We start from the raw sequence: 19,145 nt of genomic DNA, 5'->3' as shown, positions 1-19,145 counted from the left end.
CATCAGCCCCTTCCTCTTGTGTTCCCACATTGACTCTTGGGCATTATTACTTATCACATTTTGGAAAGTGTGTGTGTGTGTGTGTGTGTTTGCGCGCGCACGCGCGCGTGCGAGCACACGCTGCTAGGGGCTTTCTACCTTCAGGCTACACTCCCAGACCTATTTTTATATTTTATTTGGAAACAAGATCTCACTAATTTGTGGAGGTCTCACTAAGTAGCCAAGGCTGGCTGTGAGCCTGAGATCCTCCTGTCCCAGCCTCCCAAGTACTGAGATTACAAGCGTGCGCCACCAGGCTTGGCTTGAAAGTTTTTTTTTATATTACACTATGTGTCTCCCAGGCTAGGCTCCTCTAGCTCCTTTTGAGGGATGAGCTACCACCTCAAACCTCAGACCCCCAAGTGTTTGTAAAATGACTAGAGCTTCCAGCATTGCAGAGTGGATGTGGAAGGATCCTTGACTCAGTTCAGGGCTCCAATGTCCTGTGGTCACCTTGCTTAAGTTTGCACCACAGCCGGTCAACCCCGGCCTCCTCTTAGAAAAGAGTTGGAAGGAAGTCCACCTTCCTGAACTAGTGGGTGTCTGGTAACAGTAGCAGAGGGGGAGGGCGGGGCTTGGGGACGTTATAACTCTGGTCACCCTGAGTTTTGCTCCTGGGTACAGACTGGGGTCACGGCAGCACCTCACACTGAGAGGCATTCAGACCTGAGGAGGTTGATCAACTGCCGTCTCTCAGGTAAGCGCTTCCCCTGAGTCCTGCCTGCTTCATCCACAGCCCTGTTTTCCTCATCCTTCCTGCTTGGCCGGCACCAGAGAAAATAGCCTGAGAGTGTAAGGCCCTGGCCCTTGGTGGTCACCGTGGCTCCACCTCAGCAGGAGCCTTTGGGATGTATTCATAAAGGAGGGCTCCCTCATTTAGCTAATTTCAGCTAAGGGAAACCAAGAAGCCCTCAGTACAAACATGTGCAGACCCTGAGCGAGGTTGGGGGAGAGAGCATGAAGGAAACTTGTCCCTTGCCCAAGAGCACTCTATTGGAGCTAGCACTCTACTGGAGTTTAAGCACGAGGGTTGCTCGGGCGAGCTTCACAGTCCGGCATTTGCTGGATGAATGTTGAACGATCGAGCTTTAATGGAGAGGGCCACACGGGGAGCCCTCAGCGCTTTCCAAAGGTAATCGATGGTCATCGTTATTTAATTGTATCCTCAAAACAGACCGTAACATTTATGGAACGAACATTTCACATTCCCATTTGACAGATTTGGAAAATGAGTGTAGATACATGTGATCTGGGGAAGATCCGTCAGAAACTAACTTCTTGGTTCAACAAATAAAAACCCCTCCCTCTGCTTCCAGTTTCACAGAACTGAATCAGCACATGCTATGCCAAACCTGGTACTGGCACTGAAGATCCGAGGTGACTCAGACATCACAGGATTATGGGGATTGCCCTCCACACTTGGGGAGCAGTTTGAATGAAGGGTGGAAAGCAGGAGATAGGGAGCTTATGGCTACTGTGGCTGGGGTTTGGAGGGGATAGCAAGAGGAAGCTTGGGGTGAAGGGCTTGCTGTGCCACCACAAGGAAGGAGTCCTGGACTTCTTTCTGCAGTGGGAGCCATCAGAGCGTGATGATTTGCTTTTTTTTTTTTTTTTTTTTTTTTTAGGGGAGACAGAGCTTCAGAATGACACGATAGAATCTATTTTAGTATAGTCACTGGCAACATGCTAGGAATTGGGTGGGGCAGGCAGATGAGCAGACTAGAAGCAGAGGTATGACTTGGGAGGCTGTTGGAATAATCAGACACTGGCTCAAGGCCGGGGAGGAGAGGACACACAGGAGAACTCTCCCAGGATCCCGGATCAGTTGCATAGAGGTGGTGGGTGATGTATACACAGCAACTCAAACAGCTGTGTAGATGAACAAACTTTTGATGCTTCCAGCCAAGGTGAACAGGAGTTTTGTGGAGGGAAAGTGGAGAAAATGAATGTGGCTTTGACTCCTGAGCTTGAAGAGTCTCTCTGGCATCCAGATGCCAAGGTCTAATAGACCCCCTTTTTTTTTTTTTTTTTTTTTTGCAGTTCTGGGAATGGAACCCAGGGTCATTCTATCTCTGAACTACACCCCTAGTCCTGTTTATTTTTTATTTTTTTTATTTTGAAACAGGGTCTCACCTTGTTGCAAAGGGCCTCATAAGTGATCCTCCTGGCTCAGTCTCCCAAGTACTGGGGGTTCAAGCGTGCGCCACCACGCTTGGCTGCTCCCAGATTCGCTTGGTGAGGTGAAGTGCTCACTGGACAGGTGCCTGCGCTAGTCCTGGGGCCTCCATTGAGCTTCCCTTCACCCATGGAGGGCACCTAAGTCACTAGTTTCCCTGGGGGACTACCTAGAACAGCAATGCCACCGCTGGCTTAGTGAGCCAAACATCTGACACTTCCACAGTCCTGTACCTGTTTGAAGGGCCACTAACTCTTCTGATCCTCATAAGAACATACTTGTTTTTATGCCGTTGCAAAGGAAATTGAGGCTCAGTTCGAGTTTCGGTTTGGATCTGACTAGGCTGAGCATGTGCCCCAAGTGAGCATCCTCCGCGCTCATCATCTTGTGGCCCCACACAGGCCTGTGACACATCGGTCCCTGTTTCACAGATGAAAGGCCTCATGGATGGGACACGTGTGCAGCTGCCGTGTGGGAGCCAGGTCCTGGGCTCTAAGTACAGGGCTTTTCCCACTCAGCATCACTGCGCTTTCCAAAGCTCACCCGTGAGCTGACATTTGTGTCACATGTTGCATTTCATAAAATATCTCCCCAGGCTTTGTTCCAGTTAGCACTCAAAACAGTCTTGTGGGCAAGATAAATTTTCTCTTGCTTTACAGGTGATGAAACTGAGATTCAATGTCATAAATGGCTCGTCTAAAGTCATGACATTAGTAGGACCCCTTTCTGAAGCACAGATTTAATTTCCAAAACAGACCTCTTTCCACGTTTCCCTGTCTCCTTCAGGATGAAATTCATGTGCCTTATCCTGGCAGGAAGGATGTGCACATCCAGCCTGCCGCTTCTCTGCCAGGTCTTTGGTCCCTTCTTACCTCCTACCCTTTGCTCTCTAGTACCTGCGTGACCACAGCAGCATCTTCAACCACGTGGTCCCTCTGTAGCACGGCCTGGGCCAAGCCTACTGTGATGGCTGTGAGGCTGTGAGGTCCCTGGAGGCAGGGCCTGCATTCAGTGCAGTAGGCGGTGGGGGCCAGTGGAGGTGAATGAATGAAAGAACAGTGAATGACATTTGAACATGGAGTCAGCCTGCCTGGTGCTCTCTTGTCTGCCCGTGATCTCCTTTCTGGCTTTCTTCAGAAGGAAGTCGTCGAGGGCCTGGACATAGCCTCTTGGGGCCTATAGATTAAGTGGTTGACTGACCCTGGCTGTCTCTCCTCCATAGACGGCCAACCCTCCTGGTGGAACCACATGGACTCCGTTAGGCCTGCAGGATTGCCGCCTGGGAAGAGGGCCCTGGGCTTGCCCTGGCCCTCAGAGAGCTCAGAGCTGGTAAGTTCGGCGCTGGGATCCTGTCTCACACTTACTGGAGGATGGCAAAGGCAGGGTGGCTGGTGATGCAGCGGGACCCTAGGCGCATACTCACGCGGCCACTTTCCAGTCGACCAAGCTGTTAATCTCCAATCGGATACCTCTCTCCTTTGAGGCCCCAAATGATTGCCAGGTGGGATTAGGTGAAGTGACAAGCTAAAGGCTTAGATGAAGGGACAAGTTAAAGGGCCGACAGGAGCCCCGAGCTGAGGTGTGTCAGCTCCGAAAGTATCACTTTTGCCATCGTGCACATGGGTGCTGCCCCTGCTCCAAGTGGGTTGACGTTTTCAGAACGGGCCCGCTCAGGGTTTCCTTATACAAGGTCGTACTCGTGAGCCCTCTCTTTCCCACTGCTCAGTCACTCCTGCACATCGCCCTCTCCTCAGCCACTGAAGTCAGGAGCCCAGGCACGGCTACGGGGCTGAACTCAACTAGAAAGTGACTATGCGGCAGAATCCCTGTGGCTGTGGTTTGCTCAGAAGTGAACCTCACCCCCCCTACCTTTTCCCATCATCTTGACCAAGGTTCAGAAGCCTTGCCTACCACACCCTTGAGCAGGAAACACTTGTGTAAGTCATTTCATATCTATCGGTCTCTGTTTCCTCATCAGTAAAATGGAACAAAATAAAGTCAAGTGCCCCCCACTCTCTGGAGGATCAAATGAGCTTACGAAGGTCAAAGACCGCACAGCGGAGGCACCCAGGAGCGGTTCCCGAATCATTCCCTGCGTTTCTGTAGTTTCTGGCTTGTTCCGACATCCAGTCACTAGGGTGGGCGTTCCCTCACTGCCTTTCCTGCCCCCTTCCTCCCTCGCCCAGCCCATGCTCCAGATCCTGCTGCTAACATCTCAGAGCCGACCCGCGGTGAGCAGCGACTGCCCTGCTGGGCTTGTTTTAGAGCCTGCCATATCTCCTTCTTGCTTCTCGCCCCTCTCTCCTGAGGCTCCTACACAGCTCCCACATCTGCCAACTGGCTCTCTTACACGCACCTGTAGTTTCAAGAGTTCCCTTTTGCCGGCCGTACGCTTGTAATCCCCACGCTTGGGAGGCTAAGACAGGAGGATCGCACGGGTTCGAAGCCAGCCTCAGCTACTTAGTGAGGCTCTAAGCAACTTAGTGAAACCCTGTTTCCAAATAAAATATAAAATAGGTCTGGGAGTATTGCCTGGAAGTAGAAAGCCTCTGGGTTCCACCCCCAGTACCACACACACACAAAAAAAAGAGTTCCCTTTGGCTTTAGGGAATTTCACCGGGATGCCACGTTTCCTATGGCTTTGGACCCCCGCTCGGCACCCCAGGCCGCACCCGGGCTCTCTTCCCACAGCCTTGGTTTGTTGTCATCTCGTGGTCCCTTCCCAGAACCTTTCTCCAGTTCTTTTGTAGCCAGAGATGGTGCGGGAAGTCTAGGCTGCTCTAAGGCAGGGGGGGAACCCGTGTTCCATTGAGACATGGCGGGACCACTTCACACCTGCTGTCTTCTCTGTCCTTACAGCACCTTTGACAAGCTTGAGATGGCTTCCTCGAGACGCAGGTAGCAAGTTTATTGCAAAAGCCAGCACAGCGCCATCCCTGACTTCACAGTCCCTAGTGCTTCACTCCTCGCTCTCCAAAACTCCTCCCTAAAACGCCGGGCGTGGTGGCGCACGCCTGTAATCCCCGCGCTTGGGAGGCGGAGACAGGAGGATCGCGCAGGTTCGAAGTCAGCCGCGCTGGCTTAAGAGACCCTGTTTCCAAATAAAAATATAAAAAATAGGTCTGGGAGTGTAGCCCAGAGGTAGAAGGGCTTCCAGGAACCCCAGTACCACCAAAAAAAAACAAAAAAAAAACAAAAAACAAAACTCCTCCCTAAAACACCCCTGAAACATCCCCTTTAACACTTACGCCACCACGCGTATTAACTCCATCCACAAACCCCAAGAGCTGCAAACGAGACAGGGGACCCGGCAGCAGGGGACTTCTGAGTGGTAGTATTTTCTGTTTTGCATAAGACGTGAGCGAGGCTCAGAGAAGCATGCCCTTCTCAGGATCACACAGCCAGAAAGGGCAGCACTAGGACTCTGCTGTAAGTTTGCTGTGGTCTGGGCCTCCTTCCTGCAGTTTTTTGGGGAGAAGGTTGCTAGTTTTTACAGGCTTCACACTGATGTGGAAATATCTCTGCAGTCTGCCTGACCTGGTTTCACAGTCCACCTGCTCTTTCCTAACCCTTGGCTTAGGAGGCTGACTTGCCGTCTTGAAGCTTCAGTTTCCCCGTTTGTAGCGCAGGAGTAGCTCTCATAGTGCACCCAGCTCCTGGGTGCATCTTTCCAGTGTGGCAGAACCACTGGCATCCCAGTTAGGACCACTATCTCCAAGTGGGTCTGTTGCCATGTGTCATTTTGAAACAGGAGGTGAAAGCCAGACATGGGGGTGCACACCCGTAATCCCAGTATCTGGGAGGCTGAGACAGGAGGACTGCAGGTTCGAGGACAGCCTCAGCAAGTAGTGAGACTCTCATTAACCTAGTGAGACCTTGCTTCAAAATAAAAATCAAATAGGACTGGGGTGTAGCTCAAAGGTAGAATGCCTCTCAGTCCAATCACTAATAACAAATAAATAAATAAATAACTCAGGAGGTATAATAAATAAATAAATCACCCCTCATCTTCCTCAGTAGACCACCTCTCCTCCCAGGTTCTCCATTGAGGTATTTCATTAGCCAGGTACCTGAACTGTTGTTTCACAGATACAGGTCCAGTCTGGGGCACTGGAATGAAATTTCTTAGCAACAGGGGGTGGGGCCATGGAAAGTCAGAACCAGGTACGACGGAGTCATTGGGCTGTGACCCTCCAGTGAATCCAGGGAGCCCTGTGGGGCTTCTCTGAAGGATGGATAAGAGCTTCATCCAAGGAGGTTTCCTCACAGAGACGAGGTCCCTGGGGCTCCAGTTTGGCTCTTGGGCTTCTGGTGGGGTGAGAATCCAGGCTGTTACACCTCTGCCTCAGCCTCCTTCAGATTCTGATCCACTCCTGGCCCGGGCTTCCTCCAGATTCATCCCTAGTGTTCTAGAGGAAGCTCTTTTATGCTTTACCCCCAGATCTTCAAATGGATTGCTCCCTTTCTTCATTTAGGTTGCCTCCTCAGGGAGGGCTTCCTGGAGTCATAGCTAAAGACATTTTTCTTCCCTGGTACTTTCTTCTTCTTCCTTCTTCCTTCTTCTTCCTCCTCCTCCTCTTCCTCCTCCCCCTCCCTCCTCCTCCTCCTCCTCCTCCTCTTCTTCTTCTTCTTCTTCTTCTTCTTCTTCTTCTTCTTCTTCTTCTTCTTCTTCTTCTTCCCCCTCCTCCTCCTTCTCCTCTTCTTCCTCCTCCTCCTCCTCCTCCTCCTTCCTCCTCCTCCTCCTCCTCCTCCTCCTCCTCCTCCTCCTCCTCCTCCTCCTCCTCCTCCTCTTCTTCTTCTTCTTCTTCTTCTTCTTCTTCTTCTTCTTCTTCTTCTTCTTCTTCTTCATGGTACTGGGGTTCCTGGAAACCCTTCTACTTCTGGGCTACACTCCCAGACATATATATATATATATATATATATTTTTTTTTAAACAGATTCTCTTAAGCCAGGGCGGCTGGCGTGATCCTCCTGTCTCCACCTCCCAAGTGCGGGGATTACAAGCGTGCGCCACCACGCCGAGTCTTCTTCTTCTCCTCCTCCTCCTCCTTCCTCCTTTTTCTTCTTTTTTAGTACTAGGGATTGAACCCAGGAGCAGTCTACCTCTAGGCTCTACCCCAACCCTGTGTTATTATTAATTTAGAAACAGGGTCTCACTAAGTTGCTAAGGTTGACTTTGAACCTGTGATCCTCTTGTCTCAGCCTCCCAAGTACTGGGATTATAAGTGAACACCACCATGCCCTGCACTTCCTTACTTTTACTATTCCCCCTGCCAAATTATTAAACCACCCAAACCATATTATATGTTTACCTGCTCATTTTTTGCCTCCCACACTGGAACACTAGAATTAGCTCCACAAAGAGCAGACCCTAGTTAGTAATGTGGTATGTGGTGCTTGGAATTAAGCTGGGTGTGTAACAGGAGCTGGGTGGATGTGTTGGGAAGGGTTACTGACTGAAGAAAGGCCCAGCCCTGCCATGTGGTCTCCAGACTTTCCAGTGCTGGGCTTGCTCAGGCTCCAGAGTCTGGGAGTGGGTTAGGAAAGGCAGGCACTATTCAACACTCTCTTGATCTGGGTCCTGGGGATCCAGGGAGCCATCGGCTGTAGAGACAGAAGGGAGGCCTTGAAAAACCCTGAATTCAAAGACACAGAGGCTCAGGGTAGAGGATGTTAAGGCAGAAAAGAACTCACCAGGACATGGAACAGGAGGAGGAAGGTGGCCTCTCTCTCCTGAACAAAGCTTTCTGAGGATACAGGAGCAGAGTGTAGAGTGTGAACGGCCAGAGAGCCAGGGGTGTGAAGAGGCCGGGAGGAGCTGGGCAGGTGCTAAGAAGACCAGCAAGAAAGGGCTGGGACGGGGCTCCGGCCAGCCCCTTGGGAAGGCTAGTTGTGAGCCAGGCCAGCCAGGCCGGCGGGCCTCTGCCCTGGTTGAAGCTGGGGACCTGTTGGCTTGTTTCTCCCCAGGTTCAGGAGTGTCTGCAACAATTCGAGGTGACAAGGACACAGTTGCAGCAGATCCAAGCTGGCCTCCTGGCCTCCATGGAGCAGGCACTGAGGGGACAAGCTAGCCCTGCTCCTGCTGTCCGGATGCTACCCACATATGTGGGGTCCACCCCACATGGCACTGGTGGGTGGCACAGACTAAGATGGGTGACCAGACCTGGAGGAGGGTACTGATCTTATTCCTGTCCCCCATTTCTAAGGTCCCTTGAGCTAGACTTTGCAGGCCCTGGGCATTTTCCTAGGAGACAAAGCTCCAGTCTCACGGGCTGCATGCCTTTCCTTGACCTGTTTGCCCCCTAGAGCAAGGAGACTTCTTGGTGTTGGAGCTGGGGGCCACCGGGGCCTCACTGCGTGTCTTGTGGGTGACTCTGACGGGCATCCAGCAGCACAGAGTGGAGCCCAGGAGCCAGGAATTTGTGATCCCCCAAGAGGTGGTACTGGGCACTGGCCAGCAGGTGAGGCTCAGTGCCCTGCCTCTGGACCTGGGACCTGGCTGGGGTCCGAGGGCTCAGGTGGGCAGAGCCAACCCCCTTGTTCCTAGCTCTTTGACTTTGCTGCCCGCTGCCTGTCTGAGTTCCTGGATGCGCATCCTGTGGGCAAGAACAGCCTGCAGCTTGGGCTCAACTTCTCCTTCCCTTGTCACCAAACAGGCCTGGACAGGGTGAGGAGGAGGGGGCTTGGGGACAGTGGGTGGGAGGAGGCTGCGGCCCACGAGGCCATCGGAGGAGTGACTTGGCTTTTCTGCCTCCAGAGCACCCTCATCTCCTGGACCAAAGGCTTTAGATGCAGTGGTGTGGAAGGCCAGGACGTGGTCCAGTTGCTGAGAGATGCCATCCAGAGGCAGGGGGTGAGTGGAGGCAGAGGTGATGGGGAGGACTGTTGTCGCTGGCCTGGGTTTGGCGCTCAGGCGGTGCTTCCGAAGGTCCTGCTTTCTTTTCCTGTTAATAGCCTTTATCAAGTTCAATCCTGGGGTAACTGTTGCAATCATTCTCATTTTATAGGCAAGGAAATGGGGGCTAAGAAAGATTCAAATGAGTGTTCAGGACTGTGGTGGGGGACAAGCACGAACAAACTTCGACCCTGTCCCCACTGTTTAGTGGGGAAAGCATTTTAATAAGATTGCCTCTGTGTTCCAATGACTGGGAGACTGAGGAGGGAGCAGAGTCTTGAAGGAGCAGCTTGCCTGGTGCTTCAGCTGAGCCTCTTCTCTAGTCTCAGAGGAGGGTGTGTACCAAAGGGCGTGTCAGGGAAAGGCAGGCCTGTGCAGGGCTAGAAGTCAGGCTGGGTGGGATGGCTTCGGGCGCCAGGCCAGGATGCGGGTGAGGCGAGCAGGCTCTAATGGGGAGCTCCATCCCGAGACCTCGTCCTGGTCTGAGGGGAGCACTGGAGGTGAGGGCTGAGGGTTGGGAGCCCCTGTGACCTCAGGGGCCTGGGTTGGGGGAGGCAGGAGTGAAGGGTAGGAGGGGAGGGAGTCTTCTATGGGGGCCCTGGGTATACGTGCGGGGCATGCAGATACATGTATTTCACGGACTCTGGATGTTTCCATCAAAGCCAGGGCCCCAGCCCTGCCCATCCCCCAGGCTCCCACTCAGGCTACCAGGCCGACCCTGACCTTGCCCTCCCCATTGCCCAGGTCTGTGGCATTGATGTGGTTGCTGTGGTGAACGACACGGTGGGCACCATGATGGGCTGTGAGCCAGGCTCCGGGCCATGCGAGATTGGACTCGTCGTAGGTGAGCCGCAGACCTTTTGTGAGGAGGGGTGGTAGGCATGGCTGCCTAGAAGGCAGACGGGCCCTGATGGAGTTCACCGTCAGACACCGGTACCAATGCCTGCTACATGGAAGAAGCACGGCACGTGGCGGCGCTGGACGAGGACCGAGGCCGCATCTGTGTCAGCATTGAATGGGGCTCCTTCGACGATGATACGGCCCTGGGGCCAGTGCTGACCACCTTCGACCATGCTCTCGACCATGAGTCCCTGAATCCTGGTGCCCAGAGGTGGCCTGGCAGGGGGGCCTGACTCTGTTCTAGGTCCTTCTGCTGCTCTGACCCACCTCTTCTGCTGCCCTTAAGCCCCTCCCTCTCACCCTGAGAGTCTGCAGGTCACCCCCCAGGGGTCTTGGCCGGGCTCAAAGAAGAAAGGCCTTAAAGTTCTAGAACCCAGAGATTTCAGCCCTTGGCCCTCCTATTCCTGACTCTGGTCAGCCCTGAAGAGGTTGGGGTTTGGGTCTGGGAACAGCTGAGTCCGTTGTCCTCTGCCCTCTGCCTTCCTGGGGCCCTCTGCCTCCAGGAGGCCCATGAGCCTAACCCAAGAGTGGGGAGCAGGGTCTGGGCAAACACCCATTTCCTCTGGGGGTGGCTGCTTCTTTCTGGAGCCTCTAGGCAGGGGACCCAGAGAAGAAACAGCTCCTCCCTGGGGCTCCTGAGGTACAGCGGGTGGGCAAGGGTTCAGCAAGGGCTTTTCCAGCCGCCTTTCCCACCCGCAGGTTTGAGAAGATGGTTGGGGGCTTGTACCTGGGTGAGCTGGTGCGGCTGGTGCTGGTGCACTTGGCCCAGCGCGGGGTGCTCTTTGGTGGTGGTGCCTCGCCCGCCTTGCTGAGCCAAGGCCACATCCTCCTGGAGCACGTGATGGAGATGGAGGAGTAAGTGGGAGCACGAGCAGCTTAGACAGAGGACCCCCAGGTCGGGGGCAGGAATACCCTGTCCCTGAGAAAGGGAGGTACTGGGCTAACTCAGCTCCAAGCCGGCACTCTGTCCCCTGCAGTCCCTCCACTGGAGCAGCCCGTGTCCACACGATCCTGAAGGACTTGGGCCTGAGCGTGGAGGCCTCGGATGCCGAGCTTGTGCGGCAGGTGTGTGCGGCTGTGTGCACAAGGGCTGCGCAGCTTTGCGCGGCTGCCCTGGCTGCGGTCCTGACCCGCCTGCAGCACAGCCGGGAGCAGCGGGCGCTCCAGGTTGCTGTGGCCACTGGAGGCCGAGTGTTCGAACAGCACCCCAGGTATTATAAAAATACGATTCTGTGTGAGCAGGTAGCAGGGACGTGTGTGCACTTGTGATGCACACCCAGTGGGCATAATGGCATCCAAGCAGGGCGAGGCCCAGGCTGGGCCAAGGGAGGCTAGGAGACGTGGAAGAGAGAAAAGAGGCTTCTTTTTGTGTGTTCCAGGGAGGGGATAGTTGGGGCACTAGATGTATGGCTGCTGCACAGACTCGTTTAGGACTGAATTCATTTCAAGTGATGTAGGAGATCGGGTGTGGTGGCACACGCTCATAATTACGGCATTCGGGAGGCTGAGACAGGAGGATCCGAGTTCTGAGGACAGTCTCAGCTACTTAGTGGGGCCCTCAGAAACTTAGTGAGACCCTGTTTCAAAATAAAAAATAAAAAATATGGTTGGACTGGGGGTGTAGCTCAAAGATAGAATGCCCCTGGGCTCCATCCCCAGTACTGAAAAAAAAAAAAAGTGATAGGGGCCCAGGGCTTCAGCAGCCCTGGGGGTCAGATGCCAAGCTGGACGCACCTGTCTGTGTAGGTTCCTCAGCATTCTGCAGAAGATGGTGATGTTCTTGGCCCCGGAATGCGATATCTCCTTCATCCCCTCCGTGGACGGAGGTGGCCGGGGAGTGGCGATGGTGACAGCTGTGGCCGCCCGCTTGGCCGCTCACCGACGCCTGCTGGAGGAGACCCTGGCACCTTTCCAGCTGAGCCGTGAACAGCTGGCAGTGGTACAGGCACAGATGCGGGAGGCCATGGCCAAGGGGCTCCGAGGGGAGGCCTCCTCACTCCGTATGCTGCCCACTTACGTACGGGCCACACCTGACGGCAGCGGTGAGGACCTTGCCTGGGTGTAGGCTGGGGATGCGGGCTCCTGGGGGTCACAGAGTATGTTGGGAATGGACTCACCGGCTCGGCCCCGGCACTGAGGGTCTCTGCTCCACAGAGCGAGGGGACTTCCTGGCCTTGGACCTGGGAGGCACCAACTTCCGGGTCCTCCTGGTGCACGTGACTGAGGGAAGCGTGCAGATCCTCAGCCAGGTTTACTCCATCCCTGAGTGTGTAGCCCAGGGCTCTGGGCAGCAGGTACTCATGCTTTGGGCCCCGACGTTGGGGCGGGAGCTGGCGGGAGCCCACCGCCTGACCTGCCTCACCCTGCAGCTCTTTGACCACATCGTGGACTGCATCGTGGACTTCCAGCAGAGGCAGGGCCTGAGTGGACGGAGCCTCCCCCTGGGTTTCACCTTCTCTTTCCCTTGCAAGCAGATTGGCCTGGACCAGGTGAGGGAGTGGGGGGCCAGGAAAAGTGGCCCCGAGGGCCTCCCATCCACATATCCTTCATGGAGTGTGCAGGAGGCCAGGGAAAGGGCGGACGGGGGAGGAGGGGATTGGAGCTTAGTGGGGGTGGCAGGGACTAGCACAGGTCTGGACTCAGCATCCCCACTCAGTAGACACCTCGGCGTGTCCTTCCGCACGTACGGTAGCCTTCCTGAGGCTCACATTAGAAGCCTGTCGCAGAAGCAGCCCTTCCCAGGCCTCAGGTCTGAGTTCCCAGGAATCTCCTCAACAACTCCAGCTTCTGCACAGAACTTCTCACGCTGAGAAGCCCGTTGCCCCTGCAGGCCGCTGTGGCATTCTCAGACACCTGTGGTCATCAAAAAGCTCCACCTCGTCTCCTGCGAGCCGAGAGCGTGGCTCTCACCCTCCGCTCTTGTCTGCTCTCTCTCCAACGTACCACTCTCCTCTGTTTTCTTTTACACGGCGTGTCCTTGGGTGGCCATCTCTACTGGTCTTCGTGGCTCCAGGCTAAGCTTTGCTCTTTTTGATTATTCCTTACAAGGTATGAGAAGCAGGTGTGACTCTGTGCAAATCCAGACGTATAGGAAACATGGAATCATTAATTTCCTGTAACTGAACTTAATTTCTGTGTTGAGCCCACAATCTTTTGAGGGGTGAAAGCTTAGTCAATGTGGGGACCCCCCTTCCCCAAGCAGGCGCTTCTCTCAGCTCCACAGCGTCCTTTGCTGTGCAAAATTTGAAGACATAGAGGCAACCCAGAGACATGCCCAGGTCCCGCTCTCTGCATCCCCCCCTTTTCCCAGTTTCTCAAATCTTGGTACCTTTCTAAGCTTTACCAGTGGAAGAATGAAAGAGGCCCCCTCTGCTCTCAGGCCACTTGAACTCCTTCTGTCTCCCTCCCCTGCCCCCGAGTCCCACCACCAACCACAGGAGTTAGTTCAGGGTGGAGGGCATAAGACTCTTTTTTCAGGAAAAGTTAAAAAAAAATCTGGGTCTGAGTCTACCTCCCCCTCCCCAGACCAGAGAGTCCCTTTTGTCCAGGAAGCTTTGCTATTGTTCATAATCTGGTCTCTCTAAAGCTGATATCCTCTTTCTTTCTCTCTCTCTCTCTCTCTCTCTCTCTCTCTCTCTCTCTCTCTCTCTCTCTCTCTCTCTCACACACACACACACACACACACACACACAGGTTTGTGTTTTTGAGACAATGAACATAGAACACCCTAGCTGCTATACAATGGGGAAAGGGATACAGGCAATATAATTGAGTGCAGTGGTGCACACCTGTAGTCCCGGCTTCTCTAGAGACTGAGGCAGAAAGATTGAGGGCAGCTTGGGCAGCATAGTGAGATTCCCATCTGAAACAAAACAAAGCAAAAACAAAAGAACTTCCTGTTCCAAAGCTATCCAGACTTGCCCCAGAGCTCCTGCTTTGGACAGCCATCCCCCTCCCCCCAGGGGTGTGGTCTGACTTTATGGCCACTAAGAGCTATCCTTTTCAGGTACAGCCAAGCCCCTAGTCACTAATCTAATTCCAGTTTCCCACAATAAAAGTGTGTCGTCTTGCCCCTCCCATCCTATCTTTCCTATTTATCCATCACCATATCTGAGTGAATTTGTCATTGATATGGCTCTGACCCTAACTCTGAGAATCCCTTCCTTTGAAAAGACTACTCCCTATTTCTCTCAAGAAGTGTGGGATCTACTGGCATGTAGTCTTCTGAGCACCCTGTGTCTTCCTCTCTCTTTTTTTTTTTTTTTACAAAGGACACTCACTTTACCAGCTCTGTTCATTCTTAACCCTTCCTTCTGGGCAACTGTCTTAAAGTGGCCAGACCCTCAGACCATCTGAGCCTTCTGGAACTAACAATGGAAAACACAGGTCAAACCATTATTAATAGGTTTCTTCACAGTGCTTTTAGTGGAACTCCTGGGAAGTTGAGAGGGGCGGAGGCAAGACCTACAACCACATGGCAAAGTGGCCAAGGGTTCCTGCTCTGGGAACTAGAAATTGTATGCTTTTGATGGGATGCAGGCTTTGGAGAAACAGAGTGGGATTTGAAGGGGACCTCCAGCCTCTCCTCCCTGGTCCCACTTCAGGGCATCCTCCTGAACTGGACTAAGGGTTTCAACGCGTCAGACTGTGAAGGCCAAGACGTCGTGTGTCTGTTGCGGGAAGCCATTAGGCGCAGACAGGTAGGAGCCTGTCTCCAGGAGTGCTTTGAGATGCAGCAGGCCTTGAGGGGAGCAAAGGGTCTTCCAGTTCTTGGGAGAGAGGTGCTCTGCAATAGAGACCTCTGGGTCCAGTGCTTGTTACCATGACAACTACGTTGCCCAGCAACTAGCAGCATCCTTTTGTGTGCAGGCAGTGGAGTTGAATGTCGTTGCCATTGTCAATGACACGGTGGGGACCATGATGTCCTGTGGCTATGAGGATCCCCATTGCGAGATTGGCCTCATTGTCGGTAAGGAGGCTCTGCCTTTGTGCCCCTACTACTTAATTGTTTGCTGGCCCCCTTGATTCCTGAGGTTGGATGTTCCCTTGGCCTTGGGGATATGAGATTGCTTCTCTGTGACCCAACAGGGCCCTGGAACACTATTGGTCTCGGAGTCTGAGGCTAGAATGTTTAGTCCAGCTCAGCTAATGACTCACAGTCTTTCTGAGACTCAGTTTGCCCATCTGGCAAATTAATCTCTGCTTTGGAATCAGAAAGATTTAGGTGGAAGTATTAGCTTTGCTACTTCTACATGTATGACTTTGGACAAGTCACTAAAGCCTCAGTTTCTTCATTTTAAGATGCAGATGAAGCCGGGCGTGGTGGCGCACGCTTGTAATCCCAGCATTTGGGAGGCTAAGACCAGAGGATCGCGGTTTGCGGACAGCCTCAGCTATTTAGTGAGGCCCTCTGCAACTCAGTGAGATCCTGTTTCAAAATAAAGAATAAAAAATTGGGCAGGGGGTATATAGCTCGGAGGTCAAATGCCTCTGGGTCCCATCCCCAGACCCCCCCCCCCACACACACAAAGATGCAGATGATAATGATGGCCTGTCTCAAGGGCTCATGAAGGGGAAATGAAAGGAGGCCAAGTGTGGCACAATGCCTGGTCCACGGTACACACTCAGTGTTTGAAGCTGGTGTGCACATGTGTGTATGTGTGAGGGAGGACCAATGAGCTATGAGGTGTCCTGAGACAGTACAAGATTCTAAATATTAAGCACCTAGTTGTGGCCAGCTGGAAGCTGGGCAAAGGGACAGGAAGACACATAAAAGGAGGAAAAACTCTTGCCTTCTCAGACTGACTGTCCAGGAGGGTTGAGCCCAGAGCAGCCTGTGTTGGTCAGAGAGAGCGGAGTCTGACTTCACACATGGATAGGAACGATGCCAAGATCAGAAAGGACTGGTTCCTGGCACAAGTGGGACTTGAAATGAAAACATTGAAGTAAAGGATTTGGCTAGGCAGGGGAGGGCTCCCAAGATCCTTGGGCATTCATCTGTTAAGAGTGCAAGGAGCATGGTGGCCTGCCATGGACAGGAACCTCTCAAACACAGTGCCTGGTACTGCTGGGAGTTTGGGAGGCATACCCACCCTGCTGTGGGAATAAACTATTGGATGGAGGGATTCCAGGTGGGGTTAGCAAGTAGCCCACCTGCTCAGAGCTGGAAATACGTAGGGAGTGGGAGGAATGGGAGGGAGTGCCTTTTCCTCTCTGTGCCTCCTGGCTTCAACACCCAACTGAGACACCACTTTCTCCCTGTCCTTTTTTCCTTTTTTCCTGACCTTGAGGGCATCAAGACCCACCGTGTGTCCCAGGGTTCCTATGATGTTTTCCTTTGTGCTTTTATTAGGGCCCATAGATGTACTAGCAGAGTTGGCCACCCATTACCAATTTTTGGCCAGACCGTGGGGCCCTTATTGTTGGATTTCGATGTCCCCAGCCTGGCTCACAATCAGTTTGACTAAAGGTTTAGGTCAGGTCAGGAAGTTTGGGCCTCTCACCAGCAGATAGTGGGTGCCATCACGCATCTCCCAGGGGAGTTGCATGACTGGCGGGCACCATAGGAGCAGTTTTGGATAGCATGGCAGACGCGCTGAAAGTGGTACTGGTGTGGGACATAGTGGAAGCCCTGGGGCTGAGCTGTGGACAGTGAGGAGCAAGGAGGACCAGGGCAAGCTTTGAACTGGGAAGATGGAGAAGTAGGGAGCAAGCCTGAATTTTGTCACTTGGTTTGGGAAGGGCTCGGAGAGGCCTTATCTGCATTAATATTTTCTGTTCCACCTTGTCTCTCTGCAGGAACAGGCACCAATGCCTGCTACATGGAGGAGCTCCGGAATGTGGCGGCTGTGGCCGGGGAGTCAGGACACATGTGCATCAACATGGAGTGGGGCGGTTTTGGGGATGATGGCTCACTGGGCATGCTCAGCACCTGCTTTGATGCAAGTGTGGACCAGGCGTCCATCAATCCTGGCAAGCAGAGGTGTGGGCTGGGCCTGGGCAGTGACAGCTGGCGGTGGCTGATGCTGGTGGTGATAGCTGGTGGGCTCTCCTGCTCTGGGCAGACACATACGTGTCCATGCAGGTTTGAGAAGATGATCAGCGGCATGTACCTGGGGGAGATTGTCCGCCACATACTTTTGCACTTAACCGGCCTTGGAGTTCTCTTCAGGGGTCAGCAGACCCAGTGTCTTCAGACCAGGGACATCTTCAAGACCAAGTTCCTCTCTGAGATTGAAAGGTGTCTGAGGCCTTGATTGCCTCCCTGCCTCTTGAGTCTATCTGTTTCATGGAGGAGGGTTGGCTGCTGGTGTTGGTTGGGTCTACTCTGGAGGGCCTGGTGGGAAAAATCTCTAAAGAGGGGAAGCTGACGGGCGTGGTGGTGCACGCTTGTAATCCCCGCACTTGGGAGGTGGAGACAGGAGGATCGCGCAGGTTCGAAGCTAATTCAGGACCCTACCTCTGTGTGTTCTTCCCTTTCTGGCTCCCAGTGACAGCCTGGCCTTGCGACAGGTGCGAGCCATCCTGGAGGATCTGGGGTTGCCGCTGACCTCAGACGACGCCCTGATGGTCCTAGAGGTGTGCCAGGCTGTGTCCCGGCGAGCTGCCCAACTCTGCGGGGCGGGTGTGGCTGCCGTGGTGGAGAAGATCCGGGAGAACCGGGGCCTGGAGGAGCTGGCGGTGTCTGTGGGGGTGGACGGGACCCTCTACAAGCTGCACCCTCAGTGAGTCTGGGTGGCTTGGCCGGGCAGGGAGGCTTGGCCAGTGGGGCCTGGTTGGCCTGGGCTCATTTCAGCCCTTCCCCCACAGCTTCTCAAGCCTGGTGGCAGCCACAGTGCGAGAACTGGCCCCTCGCTGTGCAGTCACCTTCTTGCAGTCGGAAGATGGGTCTGGCAGAGGCGCTGCTTTGGTCACCGCTGTTGCCTGTCGCCTTGCCCAGACAGCCCGCGTCTGAGGAAATCTCCAGGAACCAGGGGGTCTCAGCCCCAGCTTTGTGGGACCAGGGTCTGGGCCCAGCCTGTCCTTTAGTCAGATCCATCCATCTAGGTTTCTCAGATGAGCCGTGTGTGACCCCCTCTCTGTGGCCACCTCTTGGCTCTCCCGGAGAAAGGCAGCACAGTGGTTAGCAATATATATATATAATTTATTTACATTCACGTCCGCTAAAATCTCTACACGCCCTGGCGGCCGGGCAAGACTGTGTACATAAGGCCAAGTGTAAGTGCACGAATGCACTTAAGACAGAGTCAGGACACAAGCTTCCCACGACAGGCCCCACACTGGGGCACTGGCCAGCCCTAAGAATGGGCACGCCACGGCACGCACACTCGCCATAGTACAGCCCGGGACTCCCATTGCATATTCACACGCCCTGCTGGGCAGGGCACCTCGAGGCTGGGGTCGGGAAGGGTCGGGAGGCGCTGTCGGGTGTCCCTGGTGGGTGGGAGAAGGGCAGCACGTGAGAGGCAGATGTGTACCGACACCGGGCGTGAGAGACGTGAGCGGCCTCCGGGTGTACAGCATGAGATGTGCGTGGTGGTGGAGTGGGGTCTGCGAGACCCGGGAGCGGGGTGCACGTGAGATGAGCACACAAGGCATGCGTGGGCACACGCCTGTGTGGTGGTCGTGTGCCTGAATCCAGGGGCTGAGCCCTGTCCGACTGGGGTCCTCAGTCCCTCAGGCTGGGAGCCAGCCCCTCGGACGTGCCCCTACCCAGCAGGCACAGGAACGTTTGCATAAGGCCCTGCTCGAGCAGGAGCTCCAGGGGCACACCGGGAGCCCAGCGTGTGCGCGCATGCCCGTGTGTATGCGGGGCCCCGGCCAGGGGCAGGAGGAGAGGTAGCATCACACGCACGTATACACACACAGATGGGCCGGGCTGGGCCGGGCTCTGGGCACTGGTCGCCCTGGGCTCTGGGGCCAGGTAGAGTGTGAGCAGGTGGTTGTGCCAGCCTGGCCAGGCAGGCCATGGAGGGATGGGAGTTCGGGCAGGGTCTGAAGGACCAACATCAAGGGACAGCTTCGGCCGGGAAGGGCTGTCCAAGCAGCTATCCCTGGGGTGGGGTAGGGCCCCTATCCGGCTTCTACCTGTCCCTGGCAGGTGCCAAAGCTGGTGAGAGTGTAGGCGTTGCGGCC

The 19,145-nt window shown here is 54.4% G+C and overlaps 1 protein-coding gene across 2 annotated transcripts; it reads left to right on the top strand.

Annotated features, from left to right (window-relative positions):
• Positions 1-3,463: 3,463 nt before the first annotated feature.
• HK3 (hexokinase 3) lies at positions 3,464-17,964 on the top strand (the record flags this gene model as incomplete). Of its 2 annotated transcripts, XM_080719458.1 has the most annotated exons (18): positions 3,464-3,544; positions 8,183-8,345; positions 8,522-8,676; positions 8,763-8,882; positions 8,973-9,068; positions 9,855-9,954; positions 10,038-10,221; positions 10,710-10,865; positions 10,988-11,221; positions 11,757-12,052; positions 12,165-12,304; positions 12,380-12,499; positions 14,615-14,710; positions 14,880-14,979; positions 16,809-16,992; positions 17,095-17,250; positions 17,501-17,734; positions 17,820-17,964. In XM_080719458.1, 18 exons carry the CDS (start codon positions 3,464-3,466, stop codon positions 17,962-17,964), a joined length of 2,760 nt encoding a protein of 919 aa, XP_080575584.1. The 2 variants fall into 2 exon arrangements, with proteins under 2 accessions (XP_080575584.1, XP_080575585.1); XM_080719459.1 differs by lacking the exon at positions 3,464-3,544 and having other exon boundaries at positions 8,189-8,345; positions 11,892-12,052.
• Between the last annotated feature and the right edge of the window lie 1,181 nt (positions 17,965-19,145).

The sequence above is a fragment of the Muscardinus avellanarius genome (assembly GCF_963383645.1).
Source record: "Muscardinus avellanarius genome assembly, chromosome: 1".
In the NCBI taxonomy this organism is placed as follows: Eukaryota; Metazoa; Chordata; class Mammalia; order Rodentia; family Gliridae; genus Muscardinus; species Muscardinus avellanarius.
Note: the sequence above shows the minus strand (reverse complement) of the source record. Positions and strands in the feature narration are given on the sequence as shown.